Source organism: Mus musculus, chromosome 13 (assembly GCF_000001635.26).
Source record: "Mus musculus strain C57BL/6J chromosome 13, GRCm38.p6 C57BL/6J".
In the NCBI taxonomy this organism is placed as follows: domain Eukaryota; kingdom Metazoa; phylum Chordata; class Mammalia; order Rodentia; family Muridae; genus Mus; species Mus musculus.
This window is the reverse complement of record NC_000079.6, coordinates 41370730-41388120: the sequence shown is the minus strand read 5'-3', so window position 1 is coordinate 41388120 and position 17391 is coordinate 41370730. Positions and strand designations below refer to the sequence as shown.

Sequence of the window (17391 nt, the reverse complement as noted above, 5' to 3'; positions counted from 1 at the left end):
TGGATATTAGCCCAGAAACTTAGAATAACCCAAGCCACAAGATACAATTTGCAAAACACATGAAACTCAAGAAGAACGAAGACCAAAATGTGGACACTTTGCTCCTTCTTAGAATTGGGAATAAAACACCCATGGAAGGAGTTACAGAGACAAAGTTTGGAGCTGAGACGAAAGGATGGACTATCTAGAGACTTCCATACCTGGGGATCCATCCCATAATCAGCCTCCAAACGCTGACACCATTACATACACTAGCAAGATTTTGCTGAAAGGACCCAGATAAGGACCCAGAAAGGAGCTAGAGAAAGTACCCAAGGAGCTAAAGGGGTCTGTAACCCTATAGGTGGAACAACAATATAAACTAACCGGTACCCCCAGAGCTCGTGTCTCTAGCTGCATATGTATCAGAAGATGGTCTAGTTGGCCATCAGTGGAAAGAGAGGCCCATTGGTCTTGCAAACTTTATATGCCTAAGTAGAGGCGAATGCCAGGGCCAAGAAGTGGGAGTGGGTGGGTAGGGGAGTTGGGGAGAAGGACTTTTGGGATAGTATTGGAAATGTAAATGAAGAAAATACCTAATTTAAAAAAGAATATTAAGAGCATGAAGAAAGCATTCTCTAGTATAGATTAGGATCCTCAGGGTCCCCCATGGGTAGAGAGAAACTGTAGTGCACTAAGGCAGAGTAAGGATAGAAATGGAGAGAGGTGGCTCCCCAGGACAAAGGCAGGGGTTCAGGGTACTTTGTCTTCTCCATTGATGGGAAGAATAGGAAGGATGGAGTGGAGGGTACCAGAGTCCCTGGGGTGTGCAAGGAAGCAATCTGCTCTGTTACTGTTTTGAGAGAGAGAGAGAGAGAGAGAGAGAGAGAGAGAGAGAGAGAGAATGTGAACTGTGGCATGACCCCATATCTGGGCAAGAGGTCCTGGCCCAGCCTGTCATCTCATCTCTAGATACAGACTATATAAGATGGACTACTTTCTGTCATGAGTAAGTTTTGAAGGGACACAAATTTATAGAAATACAAGTTTAACTGTGGTTTACCAATAAGAATTGAACTTGCTTGCTTGCTTGCTTGCAAGGCATTTGTGGGGTTCTGTCTATCAAGAGAGGTTACAAGTTTCCTGGGTCAATGTCCCAGACAAAAATGGCACCTATTGGAACAGACTTCCAATCTAACCAAACTGTGATCTCATGATGTCAAAGGCCAGGAATGTGAATTGGGGTGGGGGGTGAAAAATAACAGCTTGCTTTCACTTTCCAAGTGTAAGCCAGCCAGTCCAAGGCCAGCACTCTGCAGCTCAAAGGGACATGCATGTGCCAGACGGATTAAACACTAAGGGAATCTGATATGCACACTCCGGGGAGGGATTTTTCCACTACTCTCTAATCCAATGAAGCCTGGCCTGGCAAAGACAGTTGGATTGAAAGAGTGACTAAATATGCAGAGTCCTTGGAGGGCAGAATGCAGACGGTCTACAAGGCGAAGGCATTTTGCCTTCAGTCTGTCTGGATTCCTAATATCTCCTGCAGACTATTAATCATACAAGCCAGACTCTTGAATCTCTTTGAATCATTTTACATTCAAAATTCTTCTTACCAAAACAAAGCTACAAAACCCAGCCTGGTTATCTGAGTTAAATGACTTTCAAACGATGGTTGACAGGGAATATGTGACCCATACTGAATGTCTATTTTAATAACTTTCAAATGGACTTTAAATTAAAAAAAAAAAAACAACAGTGCTCACCATCATATCATGAAATCAGAATTAAGAATTAGCCAAGGACGTATTGTTCATTTCCTTTCAATTACCTATTAAAACACCAGGCACCCCAAGTTTTAGCCGTCAGTAATACTAATGGAAACAAAAGAATTGTTTTTCTATAAGACAATTTCTATCAAATTTTATTGAGTGAGAATTTGGCCCGGAGTTTACATGTGAGTGCTACCATTTTGCATTTTAAATGTTTGGTTTTATGAAGCAGACACTGATTTATGAAGCCATGCCTACCTGGAACCCTAGTGGCTTTTTGTTCACCCGTATGCCCAGGTTTTCCCAGCTTTCTCCGGTTTCATTCTCTTAACAAAACCATGCTGTGTGAAACCCAAGTTTTCTCATTTTGTTTTCCTGGGATGTGTGGATAGAAATGTTTTCCTCTAAGAACTTTATCCTGGAGTGACAATCGAAGCCAAATTGAAGCTGTGGAACCCGGCTGGTAGCTAGACTCCAGAGCAGTTCTAACCACACCCCACACACCTCCGACACACGCACACGCACACGCACAGACACACACACACACTCCAGCCACATATAAATGTCTAGGTTTGCTTCCGACAGAAAATTTGAGAAGTGAACAACGTCTGAGTTTTCCCCAGAAAGGAAAAGCTGAGTGTCTACACCTCAGGGCAGGGAGGGACTTGAGACCCGTAAACTCTGCATTGCACAAGCTCAAAGGCTGGGCTGGTGTGAGAGATCAGATATTTAGCCAGGTAGGTAGAATGGGACCACCAATCTGTCACCCTGGTAACTGCCAACATTTCCAGGACGCCAAAAAGTCAGCTTTTAAAGCAGAACCTCTCTGGTGCTGGTTTTGTTTTGCTTTGTTTTGCTCTGTTTCAAGATTTCTTAATTTGCCTCTGAGCCTCCAAGGCAATTTGAGAGCTAAGTTCACATGCCAAGCCAACAGCATATAAACCGTGGACCAACAGACCAAAGGGTTTCACTATCACAGACCTTTCTACATCTGATCTAGACACACAATCTAGTACCCCTCACTGGAGAATGTTCCATAATGCTTATAGCTTTTATCTCGACTAATTAGTTAAAAAAATAATAATAACCACTTGGATGTCAGATAATGTTAAGGAGTTTGAGAGATGCTTCAAGTAAAAATTTCCAGAAGGAACAATTCTCCAAAAATGAGTAACAAATTTGATGACCTTGAGGTGACACACAATGTACACACACTGCAATGATGATGGTGCCGTCCTCTGTGGATTTTGGCACTGGGCCAGGGTGGGCTTTTCCCTGAATGGATTTGCAGGTCTGCAGATACTGCGGATGTTGAGGTAAAAGTGATGTGAATGCCCTAATGACAACCTGAGAGCCTGAACTCTCTGTCACTTGAGCTCTTAGCATCTCTGCCTGTTGTCATCAAGACCGCCATACTGCCCAGGGTATGTGTCTCGAGTTTTAATTAGGAAAATTAAACTTACAATTTACCTGCTAAATTAAACAGTAAATTTAAGAAAATTCAAAAATAAAATTAAATACCTACCAGTATTACTACTATAAAAAACATAGTGACACCTACTAAAAGGTAGGTGTGCTTTTCAAAAGTAAGGTTCACATTTGTTGTTCTTTGGATACAACGTTTACCTTTGCCTTACATGATGCGTGGCGAAGAAGGGGGCCTCGACGAGTATCAAGGGAATAAGCTGAAAATGAGTCAGCTCCTGTGACTGGAAAGACAGATGGGTAGTGACTATTAGTTTATGGAATGTTATCAATTTACTTCCATTATTGGATTTTATCATAAACTAAGACTGCAGAAACCCAAGTTCAAGCCATGCATGGCAGCCCACAGTATTCAATGCCAGCACTTGGGAGGCAGAGGAAGGTGGGTCTCTGTGAGTTCGAGGCCAATCTAGGCTAGTGAGACTCTGTCTCAAAAACTCGAAACAAAACAAAAGCCAAACACCAGGGTGCAAATCCTGGCTATGTGGGATCATTGACAAAGTTATTAAATCTCCCAAAGGCTTGGTGTTTGCCATCTGTAAAATGGGGATAATAACTCCCTAACCTTTGCTAGTGCTGTGAGCCTTTTACATAAATCAAAGACAGTAGTGAATCTGAAGGTAGCAGGTAAACTAGGAAACACACACAAATGTACATTTATGTCATAATCATTAGTACTGCTAATAGCAGTCTTCTGGGACTCTGGGACCTCAGCCACCCAAATCCTGCCAAAATGAAAACTACCACAAGCCACCACAAGTCACATGCCACATCTGCATTTACTCTTCCAAATAGCTTCGATTTTATAGTAATTATAAAATAATTCATCACATTTTGTATTTTGTCACCACAATGAGCAAACAAAGACATGATCACAATTTGGAAATTAGAGAGTGCTAATCTCAGAGGAAATGCTTTTATAACACACAAACACACACACTCACATACATGTGTACACAGATACACACACTCATACATGCACACACTCATGCATTCACACACACAGAGACACATTTGTTTATACACACATACAAGTGTACACAGATACACACTCAGGTGTATACACACACCCATGCACACATGTATATACAGAGACACACTCGGGAGGCATACAGATATATACACACATACACACCGACCACCAAGTACCATTTTAGCACTGAAAATGATTGTGGTAGGTGTGAAAACACACCCTTAAAAAGCAGAAATAGTTTTTTCTTCTTTGACTAGCAAACTTTCTGTGACTTCTCTTCTACTTTCTTCTCCTCCTCCTTCTCCTTCTCCTCCTCTTCCTCTTCCTTCTGCTTCAATATTGTCCTCAGTGAGCTTACCAAGGGGGTCAAAAAAGTCCCATTATGTAAGACTTGTCACTTCTGTTCACTAAGTCAGTCCTGGTCATTAAATGCCCAGGTCTGTGCTGGCAATCATGGGGCAAGGAACTCTGATTTTAGCATCACTCTCCTCACCCTTGTCCATCAGTGTTTATTTACCAGGTCCTTATGTTCATTGTCTCTTTCAGTCTTGACAACACCCTATTAAAGTTCAACCTCACCTCACAAAGGAGCACACCGAGGCTTCAAACGACTTATCCATTTTCCCAAAGGCACACAGTTTCCCACAGCATTGTCTAGATACAAAACCAAACCCACCTGAATCTAAAAATCTATGCTTTAAGCACCTCTCTGTACTGCCTGCCCAGGTGGTTTTTTTACAGGAATTTTGGATGTGTTGGGACAGAAACCAGCCGGGGGATAGGGGGTGCAGAGAGACTTGTGGAAACTCCTCAACCCAGGTTTGGTAAATTACAGTGAATCTACTAACACATAATTTCTAATCCATTTCTATACATGGCCCCATTATGCTAGGCAGGCTGGAATGGTGTGTGTGTGTGTGTGTGTGTGTGTGTGTGTGTGTGTGTGTGTGTGATAGACTACTGGGGATTTAGAGTCTTTGGCACTGAATTGTGAGTATGCCAACAAAATTCCATTGCATGCATGGTCCACTTTGTTAAGTAATTATTTGTGTCTGGAGATCTTAGACTAAATTATTACACAACATACCAATAAAATTGGGCTCAGCTCTTTTGTAAGACTGATGTTAGGGGAAAGACCAAGCTCACCTTGAAACTGCCCTCTGTCACATCAAGCTCTCAAGCCCTATATGATACCAAATACCTCCCAACATTTGGGAGGTTGAGGCAGGCACACACATGCACACACATGCACACACACACCAACAAGACACTGTAATATGTGTGTGTGTGTGTGTGTGTGTGTGTTTTATGGTTTCCATTGCTTTTGCAGACAATATATATGATTATGAAATTGCTTTCTTTAAAGACTCTTGGGAGCAGCCATTTCTGCCCATCCTCCAGGTGGCCACTGAGACTGCAGGGTCTTCTAGGGACAGTGACCTGCAGCAAGTGTCTGACTAAGCCGGCTTCAGGCATTTGTCCTTCCAGGTGTTTTGCTCTTACAAAAGAGCTCTTCCCTCAAAGCTCTGAGATAAGATGACACCACACAAGAAGCCCTTGGGCTGCCTGAGGCTCCCATTTTGCAAGGTTTCTCAGTCTGCCTGGGGTGACTGGAGTTGGGAGAAGAAACGGAACTTTCTCCCTCGGTGAGGACTCAGGCTATACCTGAATTCAAGGCCAGGTTCCGTTTTTTTTCACCCTGAAGTCAGCTCAGCTCCTTAACAGCCATTATTCAGGTTTGCTCATGAGTCTTTCTAGAGCCCTTTAGTTGACCTCACAGAAAACCACAAGCAGCAAGCACCAAGAGCCCACAGAGAGGAATGAGATGTACAGGCTATGGCAGCTCCTCCTCTGACATAAACAGCATAGGCCATATCTGAGACTGCAGTGTAATAGTGTGATGCCCCTCCCCACTCCGGTTTCTGATGAGCTCTGCCTCACTTTGAGACACAGTCAGCTCTGATGAGTCCTGTCACCCCAGGGCCTTCAACCTCTGGTGGCATCTACTGGCCTTGCTTCTCTCCCCCAACCTCCTCCCAGACAGAAATATCCCCACACAGTCACCAACTCATTGTGACCTTTGTGACCTGTGGTCCTTCAGACCCTGCAATATTCAGTCCAGCTACCGAGAGAACTTGGGTGGCGGAATGCCCTCTGAAACAGGTCACAGAGGAAAAAGAAAATAAAATCTTCAAGTGATGTGAAAATTCGATGAAAAGGAAAAAAAAAAAAAAAAAGGAAGGAAGGACAAAAGAAGCCACAAAACCACTTCCCTTCCAATTCTTGATACAGGACAAGAGAGCGTCAGACTGACTAAGGGAAGTTCAGAGAAGAACTTTCACACCTTCTCCAGAAGAACCAGCTGAGGCACCAGGGCCCAAATGCTCTCAAGAAAGAAAAAAAAATGCTGATGTTGAAGACATGTGGCTTGAGCAGTACTTAACCTCCCCTTCCTGGCAGGTGCTACCTCAGAGCATCCTATAGCCTGATGCTCTGAAGTCTGTGAGAGGGTATGAACATTAAGAAATTGGCTGTGCATGTGCAAAAATGTTGGTGTGATGTCGGAGTCTGTCTTCATGGTGGACTTTGGGTTTCCGTGGTTTACTTAGAACAGGGTCTTAGTGGCTTGCACTCACATAGCCTTCATAGGGCCTCTGCCTTCTGAGCTCTGTCTCTTACCCAATAGCCTAGCTCCATAGAGGGTTGCTGTATGGAACTGTGAGCTGGCTGTCACAGCTTGCTGTGAGTGAGGCTCTGTACCTCACCACATGCTGATATGAGATGGGCTCAAGGACACGAGTCTATGGGGCTGGGAACAAATAACAGAGACAGAGATACAAAGACAGAGAAAGGGTATCAGTATGGTGCCTCGCCATAGATTTATGCTGTCCACCAGGGGTGGGAGGCTCCTGTAAGTTTGCACCAAAGATGCAATGCCACCTAAATAGATTCCAGTCTCTTGATATCAGAAATCTGTGGTGAAGCCTCTGTTATATCCAAAGTTGTAGTTAATGCCTGATCTAAGACTCACTCAACCAAAATGCTCTGGAAGATGGGCTGAGAGATAGTTCACTTGGTAAAGTGTTTGCTGAGCAAGCATGACAACCTGAATTCAATAACCCAAATCCACACAAAAATACCGGGTACAGCATGCACATGTAATCCCAATACTGGATATGTATATATATATTGTGTATCCACATATACACCCATATATATATGTATATATATATATACACACACACACATACATACATATATACACATAGGTATATTCCCTGGGGCTTACTAACCAGCCAGCCCAGCCTAAATGGCAAGTTCTAGACCAATAATAGACCCTGATTTCAAAAATACAGTTGACCTTCTGACCCCTATAACCCATAAGCATACAGATATATGGGCATCCCCTCATGAACACCCACCCCGGACAAACACCAGAACCTGAACTTCTTAGCAATCCTTTCGTGAATGTAGCCAGCAAGGGCAGAGGAGCCTCTGTGGAGTTAAGTGTGGGCAGGAGAATTGCCACAAGTAGGTCAAGAGTTGCAGAACGATGCTACCCACTACTGCAAGCACACTTGGCAGAAAGGGGGCCGGTGGAGAAGATCTCAACAGGAACAGTCTAGATCCAGAAGCTGATCTTCTCCCTCTGGCTCTATCTCCAGGGCTTGGCCTGTTAGGAAGAACACAGAGTAGCTGGCTTGTGAGCCAGTCTGCCTTCTTTCCCCTGGCCTGCTGAGGTTGACATAGCCCTGTGGGGGCCGCTGAGTTCAGGCTGTTACATGTTCCATGCCTTACCACCCTCCAGCTAAACCCAAAAACTGTAGCTTGTGAAATCCTGCTTGTTCTGCTGAGCCAAGATTCAGGGTTCATGTACTTACTGATCAGTGGCCCATGGAGCTACTTCCATTGTATGAGGAGGTGAAATCAGCTTTTGCTTGACCAGGTAACCATTGTTACTGTTGCTCCCCACTTACTTGTCTCTCAGATATTTGGCTCCTTTACTATAATGGGGATACTGGTGGTCAGTGTCAGATCAGCAAGTGCATACCTTGACAGGAACAAAGAATTGAACATCCAGGAAAGACAAAAGAATTGAAAGTCTGGGAAAGATAAAAGAACAAGCTACAGAAAAGGGGAAAGTCACAGGTTTGTCCTTCTGTATGAGAGGAGCCCCAAGGCTTGAAGCTGGATTGTATGTTTTATGGGATCCTGGGTCTTCCCATCTCCCTTGTGTGTAACCAACTCTCCCACAGTATTTGCTCATTTGACTGTATGGTCCTCCTATCAGTGCCAGAGTCATCAATATTGTCTTAGAGGGTGGGGCTGAATCTATTTTAGTCTTTTTCTAGAATCCATGGAAGGCTGTGTGTCGCTGCATGTGCTCTCCAGGAAGGAGGAATGGACTTTGGTGGAGGCTGTTAGCACGCTCCCACAGAGAAATGGCATGTCAAAAACATTCCCTGGTTTTCCACACTTAAAATTTTGTCTTTGAGCTATAGCAAAAATATTAAAATAGAAAGTGTTTTTGAGCCTCTAACATTCAGGCTTGAGTTAGGCTTGAGTTCAGATCTAAAAGAAAGCCATTACCCCTACAAACACACACACACACACACACACACAGAGAGAGAGAGAGACAGACAGACAGACAGACAGACAGACAGACAGAGATAGAGACAGAGACAGAGACAGAGACAGAGACAGAGACAGAGAGACAGAGAATGTGTGAGAGAGAAGTTTTCTTGGAGGTGCAGGATGTTTCAAGCAGAAGAAAATAAACGGAAAGGCATGTACCCTGGTGTGGTTTGGCTTTCAGAAAAAGCAGCCACTACAAGACATCCTCCATCCACCTCCTGGAAGAGGCTGGCATCTTGCAAGCGAGATGTCTTGTTGGACATCATTTAACATCTCCTCTCTCACTGTCCTGCAAGGGGACATCCCAGACCCCCTACCCCTTTTTTTTAGTTAAGAAGCATGAAGGTTTGGCCTGATCAGATAGATTTGTGTAAGCTCAGGGGTTACTCCCTTCTGTGAATGAGCAAATGAGTTGAGAAACCATCCCATTGAAATCTTTCATTTTTACTATAACGTGGCATGGTCTGGAGGCTCTAGAAAGAACACACCCTGCTTCCTCACAATGGAGAAGCTTATAAGACTCAGATCATTAAGATGAGCTCAAACATTCTCTTGTCCCTGCGGCTTCCCTAGAAGATAATGTTTGGTTCCTAGGCGACCGTCAGGAGAGCGCAGAGAACACCTGGCACAGCAGGCTTGTTTTATTTTCCCAAAGGGAGGCTTTCTTGGTGAAGACATAAGAGAAAAGCAAGGGGGGGAGAGGGGAGAGGAGGGAAGGGGAGGGGAGGGGAGGAGTTGTGTTCCTGTCAGTTTGTGTCTGTGTCTACATTTTGATTGAAATATTAACACCTTGTGCATATGGTTGACAGTAATTGGTCTAGGGGTTATTATTAATGATAATAACAAAATAAGACATGAAGTCAGACAAGTTCGGAGGCTCCAGGGAAGTTGGACAGTTGTTTCTTATATGGTTTGACCCCTAGAACCAAGTTACTCATAACATAAACTTTATCTTTTAAAGAGGTGCTTTCTTCATTCTTACTTTCTGAGACATTGGTTTCTTCCATTCATCATTTTCAAAACTCACATGATGGTGACGGTTCTTGCCTCAAGCCAGCCCTGTTGGGAACAGGCATGGCTGTGCCCTCGCAGCTTCTTTCTGATCTCCACAGTGCTTCTTTGACCATGGAATGGGGTAAATCAAGAAGGCATGGGAAAAGGTCAACTCTGATGACCAGGGTCTTTAACGCCCATTTGCAGTGATTCATGTTTTAGTGCCTATCTGTGAAGAGGGGGGTGTGCTGTGCGCGCTGGCAATTTATATTCCTCTTTAATGGCACAGAAGAGACCACCCAGACCCGATGAGAGCTGCGGATGCAGACTGTGGAAAGGCTCTCGGTATAAGCAGAAATCAGAAATGAGTTGGTGTGAAATGGGGACACAAACCCTGGCTCCGGTAGTCCCATGGGTACATGCTATCCTTCATTTGACTGGCATCCCCTTTAGAGCTGCCAAAGCCCCTTTGGATTTTTGTGTTTGTCTGTATTCTCAGCTGCCAATGAACTGGAAAGTTCCTGACATGCTCAGGCTAGAGAAAGTGAGAATATCCATCAATAGCCATCATCTCTGGCCTAGCTTCCCAGACACTGGACTGAGTTCCTGGGACAAGATGACTAAGAGAGCTCAGTGGGTACAACGGGCTTGCCACCACCTAAGGACCTAAGTTTGATACCCAGGCCCCACATGGAGGAAAGAGAGAACTGCCAGCTGCAAGTTGGTCCCTGTCCTCTACACATAAACAGCAGGAAAGATCCAAACTGGAGAGACAGACAGGACTGCAATGTTCGGGCTAGGTGATGCCAGCTCCAAACAGCACGGGAAGAACAAAATAGAATGTGGGTCTCACAGGAGTCAAATAACACACAGGCTGAGACCCTGGGGCAGACACAGAAGCAGACAGCCATACTTCTGCATTTAATGTCAAAAGCAAGCAGGACCAGAGGGAAGCACACACTCAGGCCAAGACATAAATCAGTACAAAGTCCTCAGTGTCAAGCCATCAAGGGCAATTAGAGTTCACAGGGTCTTCTCCTTCTAGACAGCAAGGGGAAAGGTCAGCAACCATCAGCTCAGCTTGGCCTGTGCTCCAGTTTACCTCATCAGACTGTTGCCCCCAGAGTAACTGAGCATCAGAGCTCCGAGTCAGCAGACGGGAGCCCAGTGAGTGGGAGGGACTGGAGTTTGATTGGGGAATACTGCAATCCAATCTGAACTGACTCCTCTGCCATTCACTGCCCAAATAGAATTATCTCATGGGCCTTATTCTCCTTCTAGGGACAAAGGGGAAAAATGAAATAAACATGCAAACCATATAAAATAGGTGCTGCGGGATAGAGTAGTTGCATAGGAAGATTGTGATTTTCTTCTGCAATGTGATTGGCTACGTTGGCACTACTTACTCAACTCCCCCTGGACTCCAAAGGCCCCTGTTTCTTAAAGCTCAGTGCTTGGACCTCAACATAGATATCCCATTAACTAAAGCCAAGGGACAAGAGAAAGGTGAGTTTAATAAATGATTTTAGGACCACCACAACAAACTCATATTTATGGTCTCCCAAACTACTGTTTTTTTCCTGAAATGTCAGCATGGGACTGACTATTACACAGATTTAGATCAGTCTGTGTTGTTGAAGAGAATCAAGATCAAGATAATACAATGAAATACAATATTTACTTTTTATGTGACTTTGCTTTTATTGGATTGGACTTGCTCTGTCCACTGTAGCTTATCTATTAAAACAAACAAACAAACAAACCCAAGTGAAACAGCTGTTTACCTCAGACCCCATTGTTTCCTTCCAACAGCAAACTTCAGGAGATGTTTTCACATATGGAAAGTCCAGCCTCCGTGCCCAGAGAAATCAAATTGTCACCCGTGATTTGCAGTTCAGAATTAGAGGTGAAAGCATGAAGGAGTTGGCAGGTGCATGGTTTCATTTGCAACTCTAATAAGGAGGTTCATTTTAGGGCCTTGTTAAATGGACAAAGAAGAACTGAAACATTCTGGGATAGTGAGTGTAAGAAAATCGTTAGGCCCCATTCTAGAATCTCAGGACAGAAGTCACAGTCCATCCCCTGTGTGTTTATCCTGTCATGATACAGCTGAAAATGGTGGCTTGATGTAGCGTGCAGATCTGGGATCTATGGAGAAACCATCTCATTGAGTGAATGGCTTGTGAGGGAGGGGAACCAGAAACCTCCCTGGTGGTGGCAGCTCTGCCCTTCCTGCTACACTGCACAGACCTGGAACTTTTCCCTTTAATGTTTATGACACTGATGAGAAGAAGAGATGTTGGAAGCCATCCTGATGGGTGGGTAACACGTGGTGACCCCGGCAAAGCCAGCATCATAGCGTGTCAAATTAGATTAGGCGTTGGCTACTGTGCTTGTCACATGGTCCTAAGGCTCCTCTGAGCCAGCAAATCACAACATTTACTTCGCAGACACCATGACCTACAGGGATGACAAGCAGGCAGGCAGGCAGACCATGCACAACCAGAGTTCTTTTTTTCTTCAAGTGTCAACTGTTTCCTTTTCGCCTTCTTATGTAACTTCTACTCCTAGATGCCTGTTTGACTCTGTCTTCAGGCACACCCTTCCAAATGGACATCTATTCATATTTTAATTAGTGTAGACTGTTAAAATATGAGACCATTGCAATATAAAACAAAAGTTTACTTGAGCAGGGGAAAACATCATCCTAGGACCTGGCAGTACTTCAGACCAAAGAAAGTTGAGAATATCCCCTCGACCAAGGTGGATGAGTCCTTTCACAACCTGTTCATGCAGACTGCTGCCTTGTCTGACTTTCATGAACACCTTGGCATCTCAGACTCCTACAACACAAGAAGAGAATCATTCACAGTCAAATCTAAATCTATAAGACTCGGTAAGTGTTTTTTTTTTAGAGATGCCATCCAGGGTTTAGAAAAGACCCATGGTGGAGAATAATGTGTGTGTCTAAAGTCCGCAGACCTGTCTATATTTCATCCAAAAGCATTTCAGACAGACATCCAGAGTAACACTTAACCAAATGTCTGGGGCCCAGCCACACTGACATATCGATTAACTCAAGAGTATAGTCACTGCTCTGTGGACAGTGGACTGTGGAAGGATCCTGGATTGGAAGAAATCCTTTTGCTTAAAGGGGAGGGCTGAGGCCAGTGGAACTCAGGAGAGCATCACAGCTTAAAGACCAATCAGAAGAGAGACAGGGATCTGGCACAAGAGACTGGCCCAATCCTCAGAATGTCAGGGAGATCCAGGTACAAGAAGTTGGGCCTCCCAGGACAACAATGAGGCCTCAGCATCCCATCAAGGAAGTTACCAGAACAGAGGAGGTAGATCAAAGGAGTTCTGGCACCAGGAAAGTTCAGGGTCCTCTGTAGCCTGGCCATCAGCTTCAGGATAAACCTGGACTGAGGGCTGTGGTGAACCAAGGGCTCCTGTAGCTTCTGCAGTGCAGAACAGAAAGCTGCAGTGGTCATAAATAGGCTAACAGAAGAGAACTCCTGTGTTGTCCTGCCTGTTGTGCCAGAGAAGGAAGCGCAATGCCTGTTGCTATTTTCCTAGTGGCTGTCGGTAGAACAACAATTTCCTTATTAGACTATTTTTCTCAACCAGTTTAAAGATGTATGGGCAAGCTGGAAATGTAGCTAATGGAACATCATGCCAGGCTAGCTTCAGTGGAGTCCTTGCCGTGTGGGCTTGATCTGGGCCATCACCACCTTCAGCATTTGTGATGTAGAGTAATTAACTTCTATCTGATGAGTCTTAGTGGAAGTTGGGTAACCACTTAGCTACATCTGGCTCAGGGGCATCTCCTTGGTGCGTACAAAGGAGTCATGCTCTTGTCTCGGCTGAACCTCATTCCTCTTTTCTTTCTGAAAGCCCTCTAAAGCATTGCTCACACTGGCCGCAAAGTCTGCTTTCCTTCTCCGTATTTTATTGGTATGGTTGAGCTGTTTCACTTCATTTTCTTTGTCAAGTGTTAGCTAGATACATGTGTTCATGCATCTGACGTATATTTTTAAGTATACAGAAAGAAAAACACACACACAGCCAGTCTTACGTTTGTGTTTGGCTTTGAAACTGAGTTGAATGCAAAATTGCAGCTGTCTCTAAATAGAAATGAGATGAGTTGCCAAGGGCTTGGGGTACAGATGGGGAGTGGCCCAGACCAGTAAGCAGTCTCATTCCAAAGAAAAGAAAGTGTCCTGAAATTCTTTGATCCACCTTTGCAGACCCTGCAAGAATAACTGAATCATATACTATATAAAGGTGGATTTTATGCATGTGGATCATATCTCAATAAAATATAATTTACTATTGCCTGCATCAAACAGAGAATTGACTACCTTTTTGATCATCTATTGTACAAAGAACTTGCTGGCCACAAGGCACAGATGGGGTTAATGGTGGAACATAGTAGGTGGGTTGGGGCTGATCATAGCATTCATCGGCAAAGGCCGCATGAAATTTCAAGGGGCTGGAACTGGAGCTGAGGAGTCACAGAGGGCAGATGGACCTGATATGAAAGACAAGCATTCCAAAGAACAATCCAGGAGGAAAAATGAGGTCTTGGTGCTCTCTTTTGATTACTGTTTTAAATTTTCATGTCTTTTTACGTTGTTTCCAGGGACAGATGGAAAGAATGCTGTCTTTAATCTGTTCTATATTGTTGTCGCTGAATATCTGAAACCCAATGGTGTGTGTGTGTGTGTGTGTGTGTGTGTGTGTGTGTGTGTGTTAGGTTCAGTTCGGTTCTGAAAGTACAGGTGTCTATTCCTGCTCAGCTGAGGGGAGGCAGGTGTGAGCAGGGAGAAAAGGGGGCAGAAGTTCTGCAAAGGCTAGCCTAGCCCCCTTTCTCACTCCAGTGAGAGAAAATGAGTGCAGACCCTGGTGGTGCCCCTTACTAGCCCTGTCACCTTTGTCACTGTCACTCTGGGGACAGAGCCTCAACACGTGCTTTGATGGGACTAGGCCCATTCCAGCTGCCTTGTTTCCAAGTCACAAAGTCTCCCTGCAGACGATGTGTAAGCACACACAGCCTGAGCCCCAGCACTGAGGCAAACAGAGAGATTGTTGGGAAGGCAGCATCTTTTTATCCGCCATGCCTTTGGAGGTCATCACTGCAAAGAGCTGCCTGAACTCCGCTTGAGGAAAATGAAACCACTTTGTTTTAAAGAACTAGACTGAGCCAGGCTGAGGGGGAGTGTTTCCTGGGCAGCCATCTTGGTTTCTGTGGGTGTGAAGTGAAAACCCTTACTTCCTGCAGAAAACAGAAACCGAAGGAGCACACTGAGCCCAGTGACCTTTAAGAATGGCTTCTTCAGCTGGACCCTTGCAGGTCAGAAAGGCTTTGGCCAAACTGTGCTTCAGAGGCCTTGACTGTTCAGTGCAGTGTCTTGAGGTGGTTAACAAACAGCCGTGCTGAGTGATGTGGCTAAACTTAACGCTAGAAGAACTAAAAAGAAGCTCAGTCCTGCTGGGGAACAGAGCTCAGGGGTAGAGCACTGCTCAGCTTCTGCAAAGCCCAAAGTTCAAAGTACCTGAAAATGAATATGTGTTACGACATGTGTGAGTTTGTGTGTGTGTATGTGTATATATAATATACTTGTATGTATATTATAAATGCAAGTGAATATATGTGTCTATATTATATATGTGTATGTGTTATATGTGCATATACAATATATGTATATATTATAAATGCAAGTGAATATATATTATGTGTCTATATTATATGTTTGTGTGTGTATATATATGTAGGTCTGTGTGTGTGTGTGTGTGTGTGTGTGTGTGTGTGTGTATAAAATTTCTTTATTGAAAGGCTAAGGTTGTGGCTCAGTGGTTGAGTTGTCTAGCATACAGAAAGGCCAGAATTCAGTCCCTAGCATCACAAAATAGATAAATACATTTCATTCCTGGAGCCTGAGTGGAGTCTGCCTTTGCCTCTCTCTCTGGAACTGTAGGTCCCTGTGGAACAAGTCTTGGAGCATGGACATGCAAATAGCCTTGAGGTCCCATCAACCTGAGCCATGCTCTGCGCTGACTTCCTGAGCCACAGATGCCAACAGTACCTGTAAGATCTTCTGACGGTCATTCCATTTACCTCAATGCTCTGAGTGTATAGGAAGGAAGTCTGGGCTGGTGTATGCCTTTATCCTTTGGTGTTGATGTTATTATTTGGTCCACAGTGTAGCTTTGTGTAACACGTATCTAAATATCCACCCCTGCCCCACCCAAAGAGAGGAAAAAAATATATTATCTTCCCTGAAAAGAAGTGATTTCTCATAGTGAAAGTTTTTAAACATCCACTTTCCAGATGGATCACTTTGTTAAATGTGAAAAAAAAAAGGAAAATAAAGTTGAACCATGTGAAATGGTCTCTGAATTCTGCTGCTTACTAGACTATTTCATTCCATCTTACGGAATTTTATGATAAAATATCAGCAAGCTCATAAAGAAGGCTGTTTTAAGGTCCGTAATCTTTCTAACCATAACAAAAGGGGTGGTAACTATATTGTACAAGGCTGCGATGGAAAAATGTGCTAAAGTATTTCCATAAATCAAATGTAGCACTTTGGCATTAGCTAGAAAGCATTAAACTTTAGCAGATTAGAACCAGATGATTTTAAAATAGAAACTTACATAACTTGATGGTGTGATTTTTTTTTCCCTCTCCCCAGCACAAAGTTTATCTTCATGAAGTTACCTTGGCTGCTCTGTAATAGGTATTTAAGAAGTAAGGGCAGTGTCTGGGTATTATTCATCTTTGTGGCTCCCACGGTGCCTACTGTTATGTCGAGCAGTTGGGATTGGTGGAGGGGAGAAATATGAAATCTCAGAGGCTATTAACAAGGACAAAATAATCGGCAAGGAAATGTGATACTGATGGCTAAATGGCTTTGCAGGTGCACAAGCCGCTGCCCCCCAGAACCCAGCTGACACAGTGTCTTGCTTTCCCTTTCATTGTTAAAAGTTTCCTCTCCATAAACCAACAAATCTCTGTCACCATGTTCTAACGTGCTGTCACCCTGCAATTTCCTAATGCCTGACTCTCCTTTCTGTTTCAGCCACCTCAGTGGTCACTTCTCCCTCTCCTTATTACACAGTGTTAGGATCCTATACCTCCAGGCCAGGCCCAGGAGTCTAGCACAACACACTGACTGGGTGTCTTTGATTGTAAGACTTCTGTGGAAAGGACGCACAAAGTGCACATGAGTGGGGAGAGGCCCTTGCTCTCTGGTAGAGGGTGAGTGCAATGAAAAGAAGCCAGGTAAAGATTGGGTTAAGGGAGAATACTTTCTTTGTCTGTCTTAGTTAGGGCTCTGTGATAAAACACCATGAACCAAAGCAACTTAGGGAAGAAAGTGTTTATTTCAGCTTAAAGTTTCCCATCAAAGTCCATCACTGAGGGAAGTCAAAGCAAGAACTCAAGGCAGGAACCTGGAGGCAGCAATTGATGCAGAAGTCATGGAAGAGTGTTGCTAACTGGCTTGCTCCTTCTACCTTGCTCAGCCGGGTTTCTTATACAAATCA

General features: G+C 44.1%; 1 protein-coding gene across 2 annotated transcripts in view; it reads left to right on the top strand.

Moving 5' to 3' along the window:
• Nedd9 (neural precursor cell expressed, developmentally down-regulated gene 9) overlaps nt 1–17391 on the top strand; it is a 177447-nt gene that overhangs the window by 99242 nt on the left and 60814 nt on the right. The window contains exon 3 of one of the 2 annotated variants that reach the window (XM_030247179.1): nt 15822–15931. The exons of the other annotated variant lie outside the window; for it this stretch is intronic. Coding sequence (XP_030103039.1) covers nt 15917–15931 — 15 coding nt within the window. The 5' untranslated portion in view covers nt 15822–15916. The remainder of the gene's footprint in view (nt 1–15821; nt 15932–17391) is intronic. 2 annotated transcript variants of the gene reach the window in all.